The sequence below is a fragment of the Neofelis nebulosa genome, chromosome 10, assembly GCF_028018385.1.
Source record: "Neofelis nebulosa isolate mNeoNeb1 chromosome 10, mNeoNeb1.pri, whole genome shotgun sequence".
Taxonomy (NCBI): Eukaryota; Metazoa; Chordata; class Mammalia; order Carnivora; family Felidae; genus Neofelis; species Neofelis nebulosa.
Window position 1 is genome coordinate 39,700,994 of NC_080791.1, and position 20,147 is coordinate 39,721,140.

Genomic DNA, 20,147 nt, shown 5'->3' on the forward strand with positions numbered 1-20,147 from the left:
ACTGTAAACACATCATTTGTTTCTCTTGGAAGTGAAAAGTGGCTCCGAAGGCTTTGAGAAAATAAGCACTGGTGGATGTTGATTCTTTTCCAGAGTGGTTGGTTGGTGAGAAGAGTTACCAAATACCTAATTGCTGTAATATATGCCAAAGATGGCAAAGAAGGAGCCAATATATCGGATTAGGTGTGACTCTCGAATTACATCCTTTTAGCAAAAACAAGCACCCTCACTCAGTATTCAGTATATCAGCCCTTCAAGTCTTAGTCCCAGTCTACTTTTCCGGTCTTCCTTCCTACTCCTCCTTCTCTGCCCCAACCAGACTGATGCTATGCCTGGGATCTTGTAGGCACTTAACTGATATTTGTTGAAAGACAGAGAGGAGGAAAGGAAGAAAGAGAGAGAAAAGGAAATGGTAAATATAACCATGGCTGAAATGGACTCATGCTATCTTCCTGCTCCCCTCTATGCAATCCTACTCTAAAGAAAGGATCTGAGGGGCGCCTGGGTGGCTCAGTCGGTTAGGCATCCGATTTCGGCTCAGATCATGATCTCGCGGTTCATGAGTTCAAGCCCCGCGTCGGGCTCTGTGCTGACAGTTCAGAGCCTGGAGCCTGTTTCAGATTCTGTGTCTCCCTCTCTCTCTCTGACCCTCCCCCGTTCATGCTCTGTCTCTCTCTGTCTCAAAAATAAATAAACGTTAAAAAAAAAAAAATTAAAGAAAGGATCTGATAAACTTAGTTCTAAGTGTCATCAAACATGACCACAAGAAGCTTCTAACTAATCCAGAGCAGTGGTTTTCAACCCTGGCTGCACATCAGAATCACTGAGAGAGCTTTTGAGAAACACTAATGCCCAGCCCCTGCCCCCCACCACCCTGAAAATCTGATTCATTGAACTGGAGGGACACCCAGTTCCATATTGTAACATTCAATCCCCTGGTACTTTGTTTCTAATGTGCAGACAGGGTCGACCGTTTCTGGCACAGCCCAGTCCCCTCAGAGGTCCAGAGAGTTGATGTCACTTCTCCATGGCTGGAGAGCTGGGAGGTGACAGAGGCGGGATATAAACTTACAGCATCACTGGGTCATTCTAGCCTTTATCAGCTCTTGATCTCACAGTATTCTTTCTTCTCTCGTAAATGTCTCAGACTTCAGTTTTTCTGGTCCATATATGCATTTAGCAAATAGTTATTAAGCACCTACCCTGTGCCAGCTCTGCAGCAGTGAGCAAAACAGCCAGTTTCCTCTCACCTTGGCCTCAGCAAGAAGAGCCCTCATACCTGGATGCCTTTCTCAATTTGGATCATTTGGGCTCCACTAGTTTGTGAATTTCTTGGGACCAGGAGCCATGAGTTATTTATTTTTGGAGCTGCAGAGCCTAGCACATTGCCTGGTGTAAAGGCAGATTTGATAAAGTTTGATGAATAAACAAGTACGAGTGATTCCTAAATCCCCACACATGGATCAAGAAAACAGAAAAATGTCAAGAAGACCACTCGTATTAGTCAGGACTCTCTCAATTCTATGTCATTGAAATCTAACTTAAATTCTCTCCGTCCAGAGAGGGTATTTACTTGCTTGTAACTGGCAAAGGCAAATGTGCAGAATCCCAGAGGTCAAACCATGTTATTAGGGCTCAGTCTTTCTTGGCGGCTCCCAGCTGGCTCAATTTGTGTCCGTTGGCTTCATTCTTAATTCACAGGCTCTCCATGTGACAGGCAAGACGGTTCCCCAGTATTCTCAGGTTTGTATCCTCTGATTTCAGCAATCCTAGCAATGACGCCAGGGCAGCCTCCAAAGGCCCATGTGCCCATCCCTGAACCAAACACTATCTGGTTCAATGCTCTCTTAGTATCTCCCAGGGGCCAGGCCCTTTGCAAACAAATAGGCTGTCCAAGAACACTTGAATGTATGTGGGTGGATGGATGGATGGACCAGTGTGTGGATGGTGGACAGATGGATGGATGGATGGTGGGTAGATGATGAATGGTGGGTGGATAGATGGGTGGGTGGGTGGATGGTGGAGAGATGGGTAGATGGATGGATGGTGGGTGGATATCATTAGTGTCCAATGGCTCCACCCAGAGCTGCCTGAGGCTCTCTTGTTGTCCCCTTCTTCCCACCCCTCTTACCCCAGGCTGTCACTTCACTTTCCTAAAAGCCTTCTGGTTGCCCATGGAGCCATTAGATGGTCTCTCTTGGTCCTCAGCCAACAGCTAGAACTTTCCCTCCCTCTTGTATCCAGCATCCAGCTGAGTCTGGAATCAATACCAGTACGCTGGGTGTGAACGGAAGGAGCCTGCTCTTTATTTGCCATTATTTACTTCTGAGCGTGTGCATTCCCACTGCTTTCCCATTCTCTCTGTCTCTCCTCTCTTTTCCTTCCCACTCCTTGGGAACTGGCTCAACCACAATAGGATCAGCTCATCTGCATTTGGCCCTAGAGGACCTGCCAGACTCCGAGGAGGAGGGCAGAGGCGACGGGCGACGGGCGACGGGCGGCGGGCGGGAGCCGCACGGCGCTGTGACAGCGCACAGTCGGGCCCGCGCTCGCCGCCTGGAAGCCCATGCCGGGCCGGAGCTGGGCCGGGATTGCTCATGAGGCCTCTGCCGAGCGGGAGTAGGAAGAACCGCGGCGTATCCCTGGGGCTCCTCGCCCTCTGCCTGACCGCAGCCTGCTGTCTGCAAAGTAAGCGCGGGGCGGCGGAGGGGGGGGGGGGGCTGCGGCGGGGCGAGCGCAGCGGGGAGGCTCGGGGCGCGGCGGGGCGGCGGGGCCAGGGGGGCTGCGGAGGACCGCGGGGTGCGCGGGGCGCGGCGGGGGACCGCAGGGCGGCATTCGGGTCCCAGGTGTCGCGGCTGCCGGGCCACAGGCCCTAGCCCACCTTGGGGGCCCCGCCTGGCAGGGGACGCGCTGCTCCCCGGCGGGGCTGGGCGCGTCCCCTAGGGCGCCGATCGCGGCCGGAGGGGACGAGCAAACCGCAGGCTCTCCGGTCCTGGCACCTTGGGCCACTTGGGGGTGCCCGTCCCGGCCCCGCCCGGCGGGGCGTTATCAGAGCCGGAAGCCGGCGGGGAGATAACCGGCTCCGGGCCCGGGCGGCCGCCTCCTCTGCAGTATTTTCTATTTCTTTTTCCTGGAATGACCGGACTGCAGCTGAGGTGTTCCGACCCCAAGGGCACGCGGGCCCCGCCCCCTACTGTGGGGACCCCTCGTCCTCCTCCGGGCTTCCCCGGTCACCAGGACATTCTGTAGGCCTTCCCTAAACGCAGAAGAGCCCACAGCAGACTCTCTTGAAGTAAAGGGGTTCTGGGGGTTTTGGTTTGGGTGTTGGGGCTTGAGGTGGCCCTTGCCACTGTGCACTGAGTGGCGGGCTTTGGGTGACCCTAGAATCTCCCTAGTATGGGGAGTCTGGATGTAAGGCACAGCTGCACAAACTCCCAATGACACAAACTACAGACTGTAAGTTTTACTTTCTCATCTAGTCATTAACGTTATTGTCATTCCCATTTTACAGATTAGCTAAGTGAGGTTCAGAGTGACCAGTGCAGGGCCATTGGAGGTGGGAGGGCCAATAGTAAGAGCCAGCTCTTACTAAGCGTGGATGCATTCACGATCCCTCAGACTTTACAAGACTTCTGTCCTTGAATCCACAAGGCAACCCTCTTAAGTGCTACTCGATTTCTGTTTCACAAGTGAGGAAAGGAGACACAGAGGTTGCTACTTGCACAAAGTCACCAGCTGTTCCTGGGGAGGGTGGGGTGCCAGGGTTCAAACCCGAGCACTCTAGCACTGCACCCTTACACCTCTCTGACTAGACCCCAGCTTTGGAGACTGCACATCTCAGAAACCCAGAAAGACTGGGACCAGGCATGCACTTCTGGCTGCCCGTTGAGGGAGAAGTAACAGGTTGTTATTTCTCAGGTAGGTGGGTGTGTTTGGCCTGGCAGTGACCTTTTCAATTGTTTTTCAAGGCTCCAACACATGTTTCCAACCACCATTCTTACACAACAGATGTTCCCAAGACTCAGGCGCCAGCCAATTGCCACAGTGTGTAATTCATTCATTCACTCACTCCTTCAGGGCCCCCTCTGCCTGTAGGAAGCAGGCCTCGGTAGGGAAACCTAGTTCAGAGTCATGCCCTCAGACAAGCAAACGACAGTGCCAGCTTGCAGTGGTGACTCTGGAGAGGCAGGAAGTGCAAACCTTCTGGGAGCCCTGGACGTTCAGAACCCAGACTGGAGAACTGGCCCCACTGAGTCATTCGTGGCCCGGTCCCCAAGAGGACAGAGGAGCGGGCTGAGTCTGGTCTGGGGAGGGAGTGGATAGGCCAGAAGCCACCACAGCTAGAATTGAGCTGTGGGTTCTGGGCTTAGCTGGGGACGGGATGGGTGGGAAGGGGCGGGAGAGCCAGTGTAGGGGGAATCTCACCAAAGCCCCCGGAAAGGCCCAGAAACCATTCCAGGACAGGGCCCGTTCATGCTCTCTCTCTGTCTCAAAAGTAAATAAACATTAAAAAAAAAAAAAATTAAAAAAAAAAAAACTTAAAAAATAAATAAATAAAAATAAAAAAGAAAGTCTTCCAAATTCCTTCATTTCTGATCTCCACGGGAGATCTGACATACTCCATGCTGGTCTGGGAGGGGGCTGCAGACAGGAGACCCTCCTTTCTCTATTACCACCAGGACCTGAGGACACCTATATGTGACACCCTATTTGCTGTCAGACTTTTTTCTTTAACATGTATGTATGTATGTATAATGGACATACAAGGCATTCAATATTACTGTAGGTGTACAATATATTTTTTTTAGATTTTTTAAATTGTTTTTTAAGTCTATTGATTTCTTTCGAGAGAGAGCAAGAGAGCGAGCAGGGGAGGGGCAGAGAGAAGGAGAGAGAGAGAGTCCCAAGCAGGCCCTGCACCATCAGCACAGAACCCAATGTGGGGCTCAAACTCGTGAACCGTGAGAGCATGACCGGAAATGAAACCATGAGTCGGGCGATTAACCGCCTGAGCTATCCAGGTGCCCCTAAGGTGTACAACATATTGATTTGATAATTCTATGTATTGCTCAGTGCTCATCAAGATAAGCGTAGTCATCCTCTGTCACCAACAACATTATTAAAAGATGATTGACTGCATTCCCTATGCTGTACTTTTCATCTCCGTGACATTTACTTTGTAACTGAAAGTTTGTACCTCTTAATCCCGTGTCCCCACCCTCCCAGCCTCCTCCCCTCTGGCATCCACCAGTTCTCTGTATTTAAGGGTGTGTTTCTGTTTTTTTTGTTCATTTGTTTTGTTTTTTAGATTCCACATATAAGTGAAATAATACGGGATTTGTCTTATCCATGTCTGACTTATTTCACGTCGCATAATACCCTCTAGGTCCAACCACGTTGTCACAAATGGCAAGATATTCTTTTTTATGGCTGAGTGATATTCCATTGTAGATATATACCACTCCTTCTTTATTCATTCATCTATTGATGACACGTCTGTTGCTTCCACATCTTGGCCGTTGTACAATAATGCTTCAATAAGCATAAGGTTACATATATCTTTTCAAATTAGTGTTTTGGTTTTCTTTGGGTTTTCCAGCCGCGGAAATCCTGGAACCCGTGATAGTTTTAATTTTAATCTTTTGAGGAACTTCCATACTGTTTTCCACAGTGGCTGCACCAGTTTTCGTCCCCACCAACAATGCATGAGGGCTTCCTTTTGTCCACATCCTCACCAACATTGGTTTTTTTCTTGTCTTTCTGATACTAACTATTCTGACCTGTGCAAAGTGATATCTCACTGTGATTTTGATTTTCATTTCCCTGATGATTAGTGATGTTGAGCATCTTCTCACGTGTCTGTTGGACACCTGTATGTCTTCCTTGGAAAAACAGTTATTCAGATCTTCTGCCCATTTTTTAATCAGGTTGTTTGGGTTTTTTGGTGTTGAATCGTACAAGTTCTTTATATATTTTGGACACTAATCCCTTAGCAGATATACCACTGCAAGTATCTTCAATAGTTGCCCTTTTGTTTTGTTGATGGTTTCCTTTGTGGAGCAAAAGGTTTTTATTTTGGTGTAGTCCTGAGTCTTTATTTTTGCTTTTGTTTCCCTTGCCTGAGGAGACGTATCTAGAAAAATGTTGCGAAGACTGATATTCAAGAGATTACTGCCTCTGTTTTCATTTAGAGGTTTTATGCTTTCAGGTCTCACGTTTATGTCTTTAATCCATTCGAGTTCATTTTTGTGTATTGTTTAGGCAGGTGGTCCAGTTTTATTCTTTTGCATGTAGCTGTCCAGTTTTCCCGAAACCATTTGTTGAAGAGACAAGTATTCTCTCATGTACTTTTGCTTCCTTTGTTGTAAGTTAATTGACCATATAATCTTGGATTTATTTCTGGTCTTTGTATTCTGTTCTGTTGATCTCTGTGCCTGTTTCTGTGCTAATACCATACTGTTTTGATTATTATAGTTATAGTTACAGTATATCTTAAAGTTCAGGGTTATGATACCTTCAGCTTTGTTTTTCTTTCTAAAGATTGTGTGGTTATTTGGGGTCTTTGTGGTTCCATACAAATTTTAGGATTCTTTGTCCCAGTTCTGTGAAAAATACTGTTGGCATTTTGATAGGGATTGCATTAAATCTGTAGATTGCTTTGGGTTATATGGATTAATGCTAATAAGAATTAATGATATTAATTCTTCTAATCCATGAGCATGGTATATCCTTCCATTTGTTTGTGTTGTCCTCAATTTCTTTCATCAATGCAGTTTTTCATCAGTGTTCTTTCATCAGTATAGTTTTCAGAGTTTAGGTCTTTCCCCTCCTTGGTTAAATTTATTCGTAGGTATTTTATTCTTGTTGGTGCTAGTGTAAATGGAATCGTCTTCATAATTTCTTTATCTGCTACTATTAGTGTGTAGAAATGCAACAGATTTTTGCATATTAATTTTGTATTCTGCAACTCTACTGAATTCATTTGTCAGTTTGAATAGTTTTTTGGTGGAGGCTTTAGGATTTTCTATATATAGTATCATGTCATCTGCAAATAGTGGCAGTTTTACTTCTTTCTTACCAGTATGGAGCCTTTTAAAATCTTTGTCTTGTCCACTTGCTGCAGCTAGGATTTCCAGGACTATGTTGAATCAAAGTGGTGAGAGTGGACATCCTTGTCTTGTTCCTGATCTTAGAGGAAACACTTTCAGTTTTTCACCCTTGAATATGATGTAAGCTGTGGGTATTTCATAGATTTCCTTTGCTATGTTGAGGTATGTTTCCTCTAGACCTACTTTATTGAGGGTTTTCATCATGAACAGGTGTTGTACTTTGTCTAATGCTTTTTCTGCATCTATTAAACTAATCATATGGTTTTTACCCTTCCTCTTGTTAATGTGATGTATCATCTTGAATGATTTACAAATGTTGAACCACCTGGATCTTTATATTAATCTCACTTGATCATGGTGAATGACTTTATTGCTGTGTCATTGAATTCTGTTTACTCATATTTTGCTGAGGATTTTTGCGTCTTTGTTCATCAGAGATATTGGCCTGTAGTTTTCTCCCTTTTTATAGTGTCTTTGGTTTGGGTATCAGGGTAATGCTGGCCTCATGGAATCCATTAAGAAGTTTTCCTTCGTCTATTTTTGGAATAGTTTGAAAAGAATAGGTATTAAGTCTTCTTTAAATGAGTCAGAGAATTCACCTGTGTAGCCATCCGGTCCTGGACTTTTGTTTGTTGAGAGTTTTTTTTATTATTGATTCAATTTTAATACTAGTAATTGATTAGTCCAGATTTTCCCGAATCAGTTGTGGAAGGGTGTATACTTCCAGGGATCTACCTATGCCTTCTAGGTTGTCCAATTTGTTGGCATATAAATTTTCCCAATATTCTCTTATAATTCTTTATATTTCTGTGATGTTGGTTGTCATTTCTTCTGCTTCATTTCTGATTTGATTCATTAGAGTCTTCTCTCTTTATTTTCTTGATGAGTCTGGCTGTAAAGGTTGGTCAATTCTATCTTTTCAAAGAACCAGCGCTTGGTTTCATTGATTTTTTTTTTTCCTACTGTTTTTTCTGCCTCCTTCATTTATTTCCGCTGTAATCGTTATTATTTCCTTCTTTCCACTGGTTTTGGGCTTTGTTCTTCTTTTTCTGACTCCATTATGGGTAAGATTAGGTTGTTTATTTGAGATTTGTTTTGTTTCCTGAGGTAGACCTGTTGCCATAAACTTCCCTCTTAGAACTGCTTTGCTGTGTCCCAGTGATTTTGGATGGTTGTATTTTCATTTTCACTTGTCTCCATGTATTTTCGTCTTTTCTTTGATTTCTTTATTGAGTTGTTTAGAAGCATGTTGTTTAGCCTCCATGTGTTTGTGTGTTTTCCAGTTGTTCTCTTGTAATTGATTTTCAGTTTCATATGGTTGTGGTTGGAAAAGATGCTTGATAGGATTTCAATCTTGTTAAATTTATTAAGACGTGTTTTGTGACCTAACATGTGATCTATCCTGGAAGATGTTCCATATGCACTTGGAAGAATATGTAGTCTGTTGTTTTGAGATGGAAAGTTCTGTACATATCTGTTAGTCTATCTGGTCTAATGTGTTTGTTGTTCAAAGCCATTATTTTCTAGTTGATTTTCTGTCTGGATGATCTACCCATTGATGTATGTGCTGTGTTAAAGTCCCCTACTATTATTGTATTATGTCAGTTTCTTCCTTTATGTCTGAAAATCATTGCTGTATGTATTTAGGAACTCTGTGTTGGGTCCATAAATATTTACAATTGTTATGTCCTCTTGTTGGATTGATACATTTATCATTATGTAGTGCCCTTTTTTGTGTCTTGCTACAGTCTTCATGGTTTTTTTAATTTATTTTTTCTATTTTATTATTTAAAAATTTTTTTTAATGTTTTTATTTATTTTTGAGACCGTGAGAGACAGAGTATAAGCAGGGGAGGGGCAGAGAGAGAGGGAGACACAGAATCTGAAGCAGGCTCCAGGCTCTGAGCTGTCAGCACAGAGCCCAACCTGGGGCTCAAACTCACAGACTGTGAGATCATGACCTGAGCTGAAGTCCGACACTTAACTGACTGAGCCACCCAGGCTCCCCTTCATTTATTTTGTTAAGTTTATTTATTTACTTAGAGAGAGAGGGGGAGAGAGAGAGATGGAGAGGGGCAGAGAGAGAGGGACAGGGAGAGAATCCCAAGCAGGCTCCACACTGTCAGCGCAGAGCCAGATGCAAGGCTTGATCTCACAAACCATGAGATCATGACGTGAGCCAAAATCAAGAGTCAGATACTTAACCAATTGAGCCACCCATGCACCCCGTTACAGTCTTCATTTTAAAGCCTATTATGTCTGATAGAAGTATTGCTACCTTGGCTTTTTTTCTCTCCTCTCATTTGCATAGTATATGTTTTCCCAGCCCTTCACTTCAATAGGTATGTGTCTTTAGGTCTCAAGTGAGTCTCTGATTGGCAGCATATAGATGGGTATTTTTTTTAATCCATTCAGTCACCCTATGTTTTTGATTGGAGTGTTTCGTTCATTTACATTTGAAGCAATTATTGATAGGTAGGTACTTAATGCCATTTTGTTCATTGTTTTCTGGTTGTTTTTGTAGTTCTCTGTTCCTTTCTTCTCTTGTTTTCTGGCCTTGTGGTCTGATGGTTTTCTTCGGTGTTGTGCTTGGATTTCTTTCTCTTTGGTTTTTGCACACCTATTATAGATTTTTGATTTGTGGTTACCATTGGGTTCAAATATAACATCTTGTATGTATAGCGGTCTGTATTAAGTTAATGATCGCTTAAGTTGGAACACATTCGAAAAGCGCTAATGTGTCCTGTATATGATATCATATTTTGCATGTTTTTATGTTGCCTATCCCGTGACTAATTTTTGTAGATATAATTGATTTTCCTACTTCTGCACGTTAGTCTCCATTCTGACTTTGTAACTGGTTAATCTACTACTTTACTATATGTTTGCTTTTACTTGTGAAATTCTTTCTCTTTCATAATTTTCTTACTTCTAGTTATGGCTTTTTCTTTCCACTCAAAGAATTCCCTTTAACATTTCTGGTAAGCCTGGGTGAGTGGTGATGAACTCCTTTAACTTTTGTTTCCTGGGAAACTCTCCTTCTATTCTGAAGGATTACCTTGCCTGGTAGGGCATTTTTGGTTGTAGTTTTTCCCTTTTAGAACTTTGAATATGAATATATCATGCCACTCCTTCTGGCCTATAAAATTTCTGCTGAGAAATCAGTCAATAGCCTTATGGAGTTTTTCCTGTATGTAACTGTTGGCTTTTCTCTTGCTGCTTTTTTTTTTTTTTTTTTAAAGTTTATTTATTTTGGGAGAGACAGACGCCACTAGTGGGGGAAGGGGCAGAAAGAGAGGGAGACAGAGAATCCCAAGCAGGCTCTGCACTGTCAGCACGAGCCCAATGTGGGGCTCAAACCCACGAAACCTGGAGATCATGACCTGATCTGAAATCAAGAGTTGGATGCTTAACTGTCTGACTCACCGAGGTGCCCTGGTCTCCTGCTGCTTTTCAAATTAAAGGTTCAATTCTCTTTCATCATCGTCATCGTTTTAATGATTGTGTGCCTTGGTGTGAACCTCCTAGGGTTAATCTTGTTAGGGGCTCTCTGTGCTTTCTGAATCAGCAAGTCTGTTTCCTTCCCCAGATTAGGGTTTTTCAGCTGTTATTTCTTCAATTTTTTAAATTTTTTATTTAAAAAAAATTTTTTTTATGTTTATTCATTTTTTGATAGAGACAGAGTGTGAGTAGGGGAGGGGCAGAGAGAGAGGGAGACACAGAATCTGAAGCAAGCTCCAGGCTTTGAACTGACAGCACAGAGCCCGACGCGGGGCTCAAACTGATGGACCATGAGATCATGACCTGAGCCGAAGTCGGATGCCTAACCAACTGAGCCACCCAGACACCCCTCTTCATTTTTTTTAAATTTTTTTATTTTTGAGAGAGAGAGAGAGAGAGAGAGAGAATGAGCAGGGGAGGGGCAGAGAGAGAGGGAGACACAGAATCCAAAGCAGGCTCCAGGCTCCGAGCTGTCAGCACAGAGCTGGACATGAGGCTTAAACCCACAGACCGCGAGATCATGAGTTGAGCCGAAGTCTGACACTTAACAAACTGAGCCATCCAGGCACCCCTGATAGGAGTCTTCTGCCCTCTTCTCTCCCTCTTCTCCTTCTGGGATCCTTACAATGCACATGTTATTACACCTGATGATTTCACAGAGTTCCCTTAACCTATTCTCATTTTTTACTATTCTTTTTCCTTTTTGCTGCTCAGCTTGGTTGCTTTTCATTACTCTGTCTGCTGTTAGACTCTTAAAAAATATATTTTAATATATCTCAAGTCAGGACACATCAATATCAAATTGATTGCTTTGCTCTAACTCCGTTGGCCTGGACGGAAGTTGAGCCCTTCCTGAGAGGATGTGTGTTGCTTCTGTCAGTCACCAGGAGACTTCTTATCTGGGGAGTAGGAAAGACTTCATGGAGAAGGTGAGGCTGAGTCTTGAAATATGAGTCGTGTATACCACAGGACGAGATGGAGTAGACAATTCTAGCGATACAGCAGGCACTCAAAAAATAGGTGCCCGGTTCCTTCTCGGGCCTGGCCCAGAAGGGTCCAGACATGCTAAACAAGGGAAGGGGAAGTGTGCTGCTGCCTTACCCTGCATCTACCAGGATCTTAGCGGAAACCCCACTCCGAGACCCTGCTGACACTGCGCCTCCTTGGTCCAGTGCATTCGTGAGCCTGGTCTGCCCGCACCTGCGTTTTCCCTGGACAGGAAAGTATTTACTTATCCAGCAGTAAATGGGGGTAGGAGAGAGGCCAGGTTGGCAAGTTCAAAGTTAGAAAATGATTTTCTCCCGTAACTGGGAAGGCCCCAGTCAGTCTTGTGGGCAAAGAAGAAATAGCACATTGGACCGTAAAGGGAGCACTGGACGTTCCTTGTTCGAGTGTGCTTCAGTAAGCACATTGCCCTTTCCTCCTGCTGAGTTGCACCCTGGGGACAGCTATGGCCTGTGCCATGCAGACCCCAGAGGAGCCTGGCTGCTCTGGGACTTCCTGAGGAATCCTTAGCTGGCAGAAAAGGAAGAGCCCGGAGAGCTGGTCCCAGTCCCAGCGCTGGCTGTAAACCCTGTACCCATGCAAGTCCCCATCCTCTCTGAGTGCACAGGGCAGTGAGCTTGGTGGTTCTCAGCCAAGGCTGCACATTAGAACCCCGTGGGGGGCTTGTAAGACCTACAGATGGCCACACCCTACTCTAGAGAGTCAAACTGGTATCTCCAAGGGCAGGAGCCAGTACCGCTGTGTTCTGATTTTAAGTTCTTAGGTGATCCTAATGTGTGACCAGGCAGTGCTCCTGGACTAGGCCATTTCTATGTCCCCTCCATGAGTCTCATCCCACGGAAACAGTCAGAAAGCGTACATGTCTCTCCTACCTTCTGGTCTCAGAACACCCACCATTGTGTAGCGGAGCCTCACTTATGTCTTATTTGTGGTTTTTATCCTGACTAACCTATAGATACTTTCCCACCAGGCTTAGGTCAGGAAGACAAGGCTGCCTAGCTTGGAAGTCGGGTTTGCTCAATAGTTCCTGAGTACCCACGGTGTGAGAGGCCAGGATACTCAGCAGGGGGGGAAGGCATGGCCTTGGGCAGGGCAGGGGCGGGGAGGGCGGGGTGAGTCACATCCTAGCCTGATGATTGGATGTTAGGTGCCCTGGGGCCACAGAGAAAGGGATTTACCTGGCTTGTTTGGATTTGGGAAGAGGCTTCTAGAAGCGGAAACCAGGGAAGACCAAGTAGGAGGTAGCCAGGTGAGCAAGGAGGGAGGCAGTTCTGAGTAACAGGAATTAAGAAGCACAGACCCAGCATTGCCCTCTTTCCTCCCTTTGCACCAATAGCAGGTGACCATTCTTTGGTTAAACCAGGTCTTCCAACACTTGGCCAATTTCTTCCTATGCAATCTTGTAAGTTCTGTAAAAGTTAAAGAAACAGAGTTTGGGAAGGCTCTGGCTCTGGATCATAGGTTGAGCGTGCTGGAATAGTTCCTCTGATAGACCCTTACACTAGTGCCAGAGAATTGGGAGGGAGATGTGGGTCCCTTGGCCCCAGGCAGTGACCAGGGGACCTCGCGTGAGACTTCTCGATTTGCCCTTTTCTACCAATGTACCATTCGCTGCCCCGGGCTCACTAGGGGAATAGATCACATTCCTTTTGGAAGCCAATGCCCAGAAGCAGAAGCGCAGGCTTGATCTTTCCTGTTGCCATCAACCAAGCCTTCTATATACCTTGGGATGGGATTTCAGGGGTTCTTGAACCACAGCTTATTCCTTCATGTCGAGGAGACCATGGATTCAACGTGACAGCCCCAGCCTGTACGAGCCATCCATCGTGTTACACGGTCACTGGGCGCTGGCCATTCGGACCTCAGCACATGCTGGGCGCTCACCTGCTCCTTCCGGCAGGGAGGTGGGCAGTCAGTCCCCTGACATGAACGCAAAGCAGGCTGGGAACTATGTTACAGGAGCCCGGGGGGGCCCTGGCGGAGGAGGCACCTTGAGTGAGCACATACCTGAGATAGGGGAGGGGGGAGTCTGAGCTGAGAAGGAGGGGAGAAACGCCCAGAGGGGAGAGGTCTGTAGTCTGGTGAACTAGAATTGGGTGGCGAGGAGTCTTGAGGGATGGGGATGGAAAAGAAAGTTGAGAGCAGATTACTGAGGACTTTCAACGCCAGGGGAGACACAAGCAGGTGTGTGGTCTAGAAGATCACTCCAGCCGACCGAAGAGAAGAAAAGGCAGTCTCTCCTGAGTTTTTATACTTGCTAATAACAGTGACAAGACAACGATATGTGTGGCTGTTTATTGAGCACCTGCTTTGTGCCAGGTACTGCAAACAGCAGGCTTCCACTCACCTTCACATAATCCTGCAAACAGGTGCTGTTGGCTATTGGCCCCCATTATACAGATGAAGAAACTGAGGCTCAGAGAGGTTGAGGAGCTTGCCTAAAGGTACTCATTCCACTAGGTGCTTATGGAAAGCCCACAGTGCCAGGCATTGTGATGCGCCCTGGGGACTCAACAGTGAAGAAAATGGATCTGCCCGCCCCACCACCAAGTTCGTAGTTGACAGCTGATCGAGGAGGATGAGCCATTAATCACGAGGAAATACCACACTGGGATAAGTGTGTTGATAGACAGGAACAGGGAGCTATGGGAACACAGTGCTGGGCCCCCTAACCTAGAGTGGAGCGATCAGGGAAGGCTTCCTGGAAGAAGTGATATGTAAAATCTACAGGGTGAAGAGGAATCAGCCCCTCAGTGCCTCTGAAGGGGGAACTTTGTACCCTAACTGTGGTACCCAGTCATGAGTGTGCCTAAATCCTTTGATTGCTCTATACCTTGCTTCCAAGGGCCTTCAGGCATCCTATAAATACCTCTCAAAGCACCATTGGGAAGTCACCCCACTTCATTTCTTCCTTAGTCCTCCTGTTCCATACATATTAACTGTGGAGTTACCTGAGAACCCCACTTTCCAGTTCCCCGGGCTGGACACTGGCCCAGGCCCGACCATAAGTCCTGTAGCCCCACTGTGCCGACAGCGAACCCTGCGGCACCCTGCCCCCCTCCCCCACAAGGCTGTGCAGGGCCAGGCAGCCCGCCTCCACCATGCCCCGCTGGCTTCCTTGACATCCGGGTAGAAATGCAGCCCATGGCTATTCAGAAGAGTTCAGCTTTGCAGCAAGGGTGGCTCTTGCTTGTGGTAGAGAGATCCCAAAAGGAATTCTGTGAGGAAATCATAAGATTTACAAGTGTTCATTCCAGTCTATACCTGCTATGGGATTTGGGCTGGAAGAACCAGCTCCGGTCCCTGGTACAACTCCGGCTTCTGTTTGCACACACCCAGGGATGGGGAGCTCACTACTTCAGTAAGCAGTTCAGTGGATCGTCAGAGAATTTTCATTAATAATAGCTAATATTTATTGAGTGATCACCAGGCATTGGAAACTGTGATACACTCCTTATAGGTATTGTCTCACTGAAACTTCTTTCTGCTGCAGGAGGTTGGGTCACAGCACTATTGTAGTGTATCTATTTCATAAGTACGTAACTGACGCTGGAAGCCTAAGGAGTTTATCCCAGATCACACAGCCATTACTGGCAGACCTAAATTCTGACTCCAGAGTCCATGAATGCATCTATTACACCCACACGGCCTCAGTTCTGTTTACCAGAACCTTCCTCATTTCAATCTTTACCCACCGATCCTCATTCTGGCAATGACTGGGCATCCCAAAGCTTCCTTTCTCCAAGATGAGAGGTTCTGCAGCAGAGGCGGTACCCCCCCCCGCCAAGTGGCGTAAGTGGTGTTAGCAGTGTCGGAGAAGGAGAGGAGGGGCCGGCCTGCAGGGATCCTGGGAGCATCCTCAGTGCCCCTCAGGGCTTGCAGAATCACAGCTACCAAAGTTCTGAGCATGTGGTCCCAAGACCAGCAGCAGCATTACCTAGAAACCTGTTAAAAATGCAAACTCTGAGGCCTTCCCCCAAGACTACTGAATGAGAAATGGAATGTGGCCTAGCAATTGTATTTTATTTTTTAAATGTTCATTTATTTATTTTTGAGAGAGGGAGAGTGCGAGCGGGGGAGGGTCAGAGAGAGAGGAAAACAGACTCCCAAGCAGTCTCCGCACTGTCAGCCCCACGCGGGGCTCGAACTCACCAACCAACCGTGACCTAAGCCAAAGTCGGACGCTTAAGTGACTGTAATTGCATTTTAACAAGATCTCCGGTGATTCTGATCCAGCTAAATGCTGAGAACCACTGCATTATAGCCTTGGAGAAAGGGGAGGGGCAAATGGAATTATTTAACTTTCCTCCCTAACCCTCAAAGCATGCCTAGAAGTAATAAAATTTGCAGGATGCCAGAAAAAATTCATTTCTCCCAGAAAGAGCTGGCACAGGTGCCCCACACATCCCTCTTACCTGGCAGGCCTCCATTACTTTGGCTTTAGGCTTTGTTAAGTGCTTCTTTGAAGGGTTATGAGCCTTCAGCGGCTAGCCCCTTAGTGCGGATTCACTCAGTAGTTACCAATCTTGGCTGCACACTGGAATAACATGTGAACTTTTATTTTAGATATTAAGTTTATTTATTTTGAGAGAGAGAGAGCACGGGGAAGGGGCAGAGAGAGAGGAAAAGAGAGAGAATCCCAAGCAGGCTCTGCACTGTCATTGCATAGCCCAATGTGGGGCTCAAACTCATGAACCGAACCATGAGATGGGGACCTGAGCTGAAATCAAGAGTCAGATGCTTCACCCACTGAGCCACCTACACGCCCCCCACATGGGGACTTTTAAAGATCGCAGAGGCTTCCGTCCCTCTTTCCTTTCCCCCCAAAAGATTCTGAATACCTCTACCCAAAGGGGTAGGATTCTTAAAAGCTTCCCCAGATGATCTAATGTTCAGTCAAGGATGTCAGGATTCAATCAGGCTTCTCGGCTATGGTGAATGAGTAGATTAGGTCAAGTGGCCCACTTGGGTCCAGTTAGCTGTGGCCGGGGAGGCCGGCTGAAAGGCCCTCTGCATGGGAATTCTGAGAACGATGGCAGTGGAGCTGGTCAGGCACCCCATTAACTAATAATGGCCTTCCACGCAGAGCGAGCGACCCGAATTGGTGCTCTGTGAATGTTAGTCCCCTTGGCTTCCCTTCCTAAGTGATTGTTGAATGGAAGGAGACTCGATTGGATTCTCATGGCCTGGAATCAGAGCTCCATCTGGGTGAGAAATCAGGGAAGGGAGCTCCCCCTGTGCCCCGGCTATCAGCTTCTCACAGCCTTAAGGGTTTGGGGGGGGTTTTTTATTGGATCATTGACAGCCAAGCCTTCATGGTCCCTAATTACAAATGAGGAAATGGAGGGGCAGAGAGATAAAAGGCTTTGCAGAGTCACCCAGCCAGGGTGTGGTGTCACCCAAACGGCACCTGTGGCTTTTGGTTACACACAATGTGAGTAGAGTGGCCTTCCCAGGCCCACATCCTGCCCTTCTCTGCCACCCTCCGCTCCGGCAGGCAGGTGTGCCTTCTCAGCGTCTGAGGAAGCCTGCGGAGTGCTCTCTGTGTGGTCAGAGAAGAAGCCAGAAGGGACGCCAGGATACCCGGGGAGTGTGGCAGTCCAGAAGGCACAAGTGTGTTTCAGGTAGGAGAGGTGGCCAGCGGTGCCCAGGAGGAGAAGGTCGTTTGCTGAGAAGGAAGAGGAATTTGGAGGTCTAAAGAGATTGGAGGGAGCTGGTCATAGTAATCGTGGAAAAGGGAGTAAATTCACAAGAAAAAGCGTTGTGAGGTTGGCAGTATGGAGGGTCCTCTTGAATTTGGTGATCATGAATGTGTGCTGGCAACCGTGTGCTTTGTTCTGGAGGGTGTCTGTTGAGGGACATTCTCCCGCAGTGTTGACGGCTCGGGTTTGAGCAGAGAGGAAGTAGAGAGCTGCGGACCGAGACTCGGCAGATGTGATGAAAACACAGAGACCAGTGGAGTAGGAAGAACTGACAAGAGTGCTTGGAACATGGCAGGCCATGGTACCCAGGCTGGCTAGGGAGGGAAGTGAGGATTATGGATGGGGAAAAGTGGAAGGAGCCGGAAGGGAAGGACGCATGAGGCCAGTGGGAGCAGTTGAAGAGTAAACAGGAACGAGAAAAGGCTGTGGTCAGGGCGGGCTGCTTTACTGGAGGCCAAGGGTGAATGTTCTGGTAGGCAAGGGTGCTGGATGGGTTGTCCAGGGGGATGCTGGAGGTGCTTACAGCGATGCCAAGCCCCACAGGAGAGTTGCCAGTGTGTTCGGAGAATGAAGAAGAGGGGTGCCTAGGTGGCTCAGTGGTTAAACGTCTGACTCTTCACTTCAGCTCAGATCATGATCTCAACGTCGTGAGATCAAGCTCCGAGTCTGGTTCTGTGCTGAGTGTGGATCCTGATTAGGATCCATTCTCTCTCTCTCTCATTCTGTCTCAAAAAAAAAAAAAAAAAAAAAGAAGGGGCGCCTGGGTGGCTTAGTTGGTTGAGCATCCGACTTCGCCTCAGGTCATGCTCCGGTCATGATCTCGCGGCTCATGAGTTCAAGCCCCACGTTGGACTCTGTGGTGACCACTCAGAGCCTGGAGCCCGCTTCAGATTCTCTGTCTCCCCCTCTCTCTGCCCCTCCCCTGCTCACACTCTGTCTCTCAAAAATAAGTAAACATTAAAAAACAAAAATTTACAAAAAGGAGAAGGAGAAGAAGAAAGACTGGGGGATTTCTCCTGCTGTTGAGGGGAGAGGATGGAATGACTAACTGCAAGAGAACAGATTTTATTTTGCAAGGCAGCAGAAAGTGATCGTCTAAACCAGTGCTGTCTAAAAGAAATATATTGCAAGCCATATATGTAATTTTGAATTTTCTAGTGGCCACATTAAAAAAGTAAAAAGAAACAGGTGTGATTTAATCATATATTTTTAACCCAATATATTCAGGGTATTATTTCAACATCTAATCAATGTAAAAAAATTACTAATGAGATATTTTGCCTTCTGTTTAACATACTAAATGCTGTCTTCAAAATCCGGGGTGTATTTACACTTAGGGCACATCTCCGTTCGGACTGGCCAATTCCAAGTGCCCAACAGCTACATGGGTGGCTAGTAGCTCCCGTACTGGCAAGCCCAGCTCGGGACTGTTGCCTCTGGTGACATGGCCCTCGCAAGTCTTTACCAGCACTGAGCCATGTGCGATGTGGGGAAATATAAAAGAGGTGTAAAAATCCACCTCTATCCTCAGTGTTTAATTTTTATTAGAGGCGGCTGTGGAGCATTGAAAGTGCTTTGGGGGGCTCCTGGGTGGCTCAGTCGGTTGAGGGTCCAACTTCAGCTCAGGTTATGATCTCGGGTTTCATGAGTTCGAGCCCCACATCGGGCTCACTGCTGTCAGCCTGTCAGCACAGAGCGGGCTTCAGATCCTCTGTTCCCCTCTCTCTGCCCCTCCCCCGCTTGCACTCTCCCCAGAATAAATAAATGTTAAAAGAAAGGAAAAGAAAGTGCCTTGAGTTCCAGCCTCAGCTCTGATTTTCTAGTTGGTGAGAGCTTGGGCTCTGTGTTACGCCTCTGGGCCTCCGTGTCCTTGTCCGGAAAGTAATGTAAAGTAAATAAGCAAGTGAAGCATAGTTCTTTTTTTTTTTTTTTTTTTTTTTTTTTGATAGTTTATGTATTTATTTTGAGGAACACATGTGTAGGGAAGGGGCAGAGAGAGAGGGAGAAAATCCCAAGCAGGTTCCACACTGTCAGCACAGAGCCCAATGAGGTGGAGGTGGGGTGGGGTGGGGGTAGTCTTAATCTCACGAACCTTAAGGTCATGACTTGAGCTGAAATCAAGAGCAGACGCTCAGCCGTCTGAGCCACCCAGGCAGCCCGTGAAGCATATTAACCCAGGTCTCCTGCCTGCCTGCCTCCCAGGTGGAGATAGTACCTGTGAATTACTGACATTTTCCAATGTGAAAAGTCCGTGGCTGAGATTGGCATGCAATTTATTTATTTTGAGGATCACGCCATTTTTTATTTTTTAAGTAATTCACAAACTTGCTAAAATAGCCCAACTGTCCAAAAAGGCATAAAGTGAAATGTAAGGCTTTCTTCAACCCCGGACACCCAGTCCGTCCCCAAAGACGAGCACATCACTGGTTTTTAGAGTATCCTTCCAGAGATTTTCTATGTCGTTATGTGGATAACTCTATGTGCATGTGTATATACATATTGTTACTTAAATGGAAATATTCTCTATATACTGTTATGCCTTGTGCTTTTTCATTATTTTTTAGATAATCGAATATCAGTGCATATAGATGTATCTCAGTCTTTAAATGTCTCTGTAGTACTAGAATATGAATATTGATAATTTTGTTTAACCAGTTGTGACATAGTAAGAAATACATATTTGGTCACCTCTCCCTGGTTCCTGACACAAAAGCTAACTGAGGCCCTTGGAATCTCCAGAGTGATAAGTCTGTCTTTTTGTTTGCCAATGAGGTGACTTTTGGAAGATGAAGGCTGGTTGGTAGAGGAGCTAACCATGGGATTAGAAAGA

The 20,147-nt window shown here is 46.4% G+C and overlaps 1 protein-coding gene across 1 annotated transcript in view; it reads left to right on the forward strand.

Annotated features, from left to right (window-relative positions):
* The first annotated feature begins 2,500 nt into the window (after window positions 1–2,500).
* The window catches only part of VSTM5 (V-set and transmembrane domain containing 5), a 32,303-nt gene continuing 14,656 nt past the window's right edge, over window positions 2,501–20,147 (forward strand). Inside the window, exon 1 of the mRNA XM_058687491.1 lies at window positions 2,501–2,688. Within this exon, the coding sequence (XP_058543474.1) occupies window positions 2,598–2,688 (91 nt within the window). The 5' untranslated portion in view covers window positions 2,501–2,597. The remainder of the gene's footprint in view (window positions 2,689–20,147) is intronic.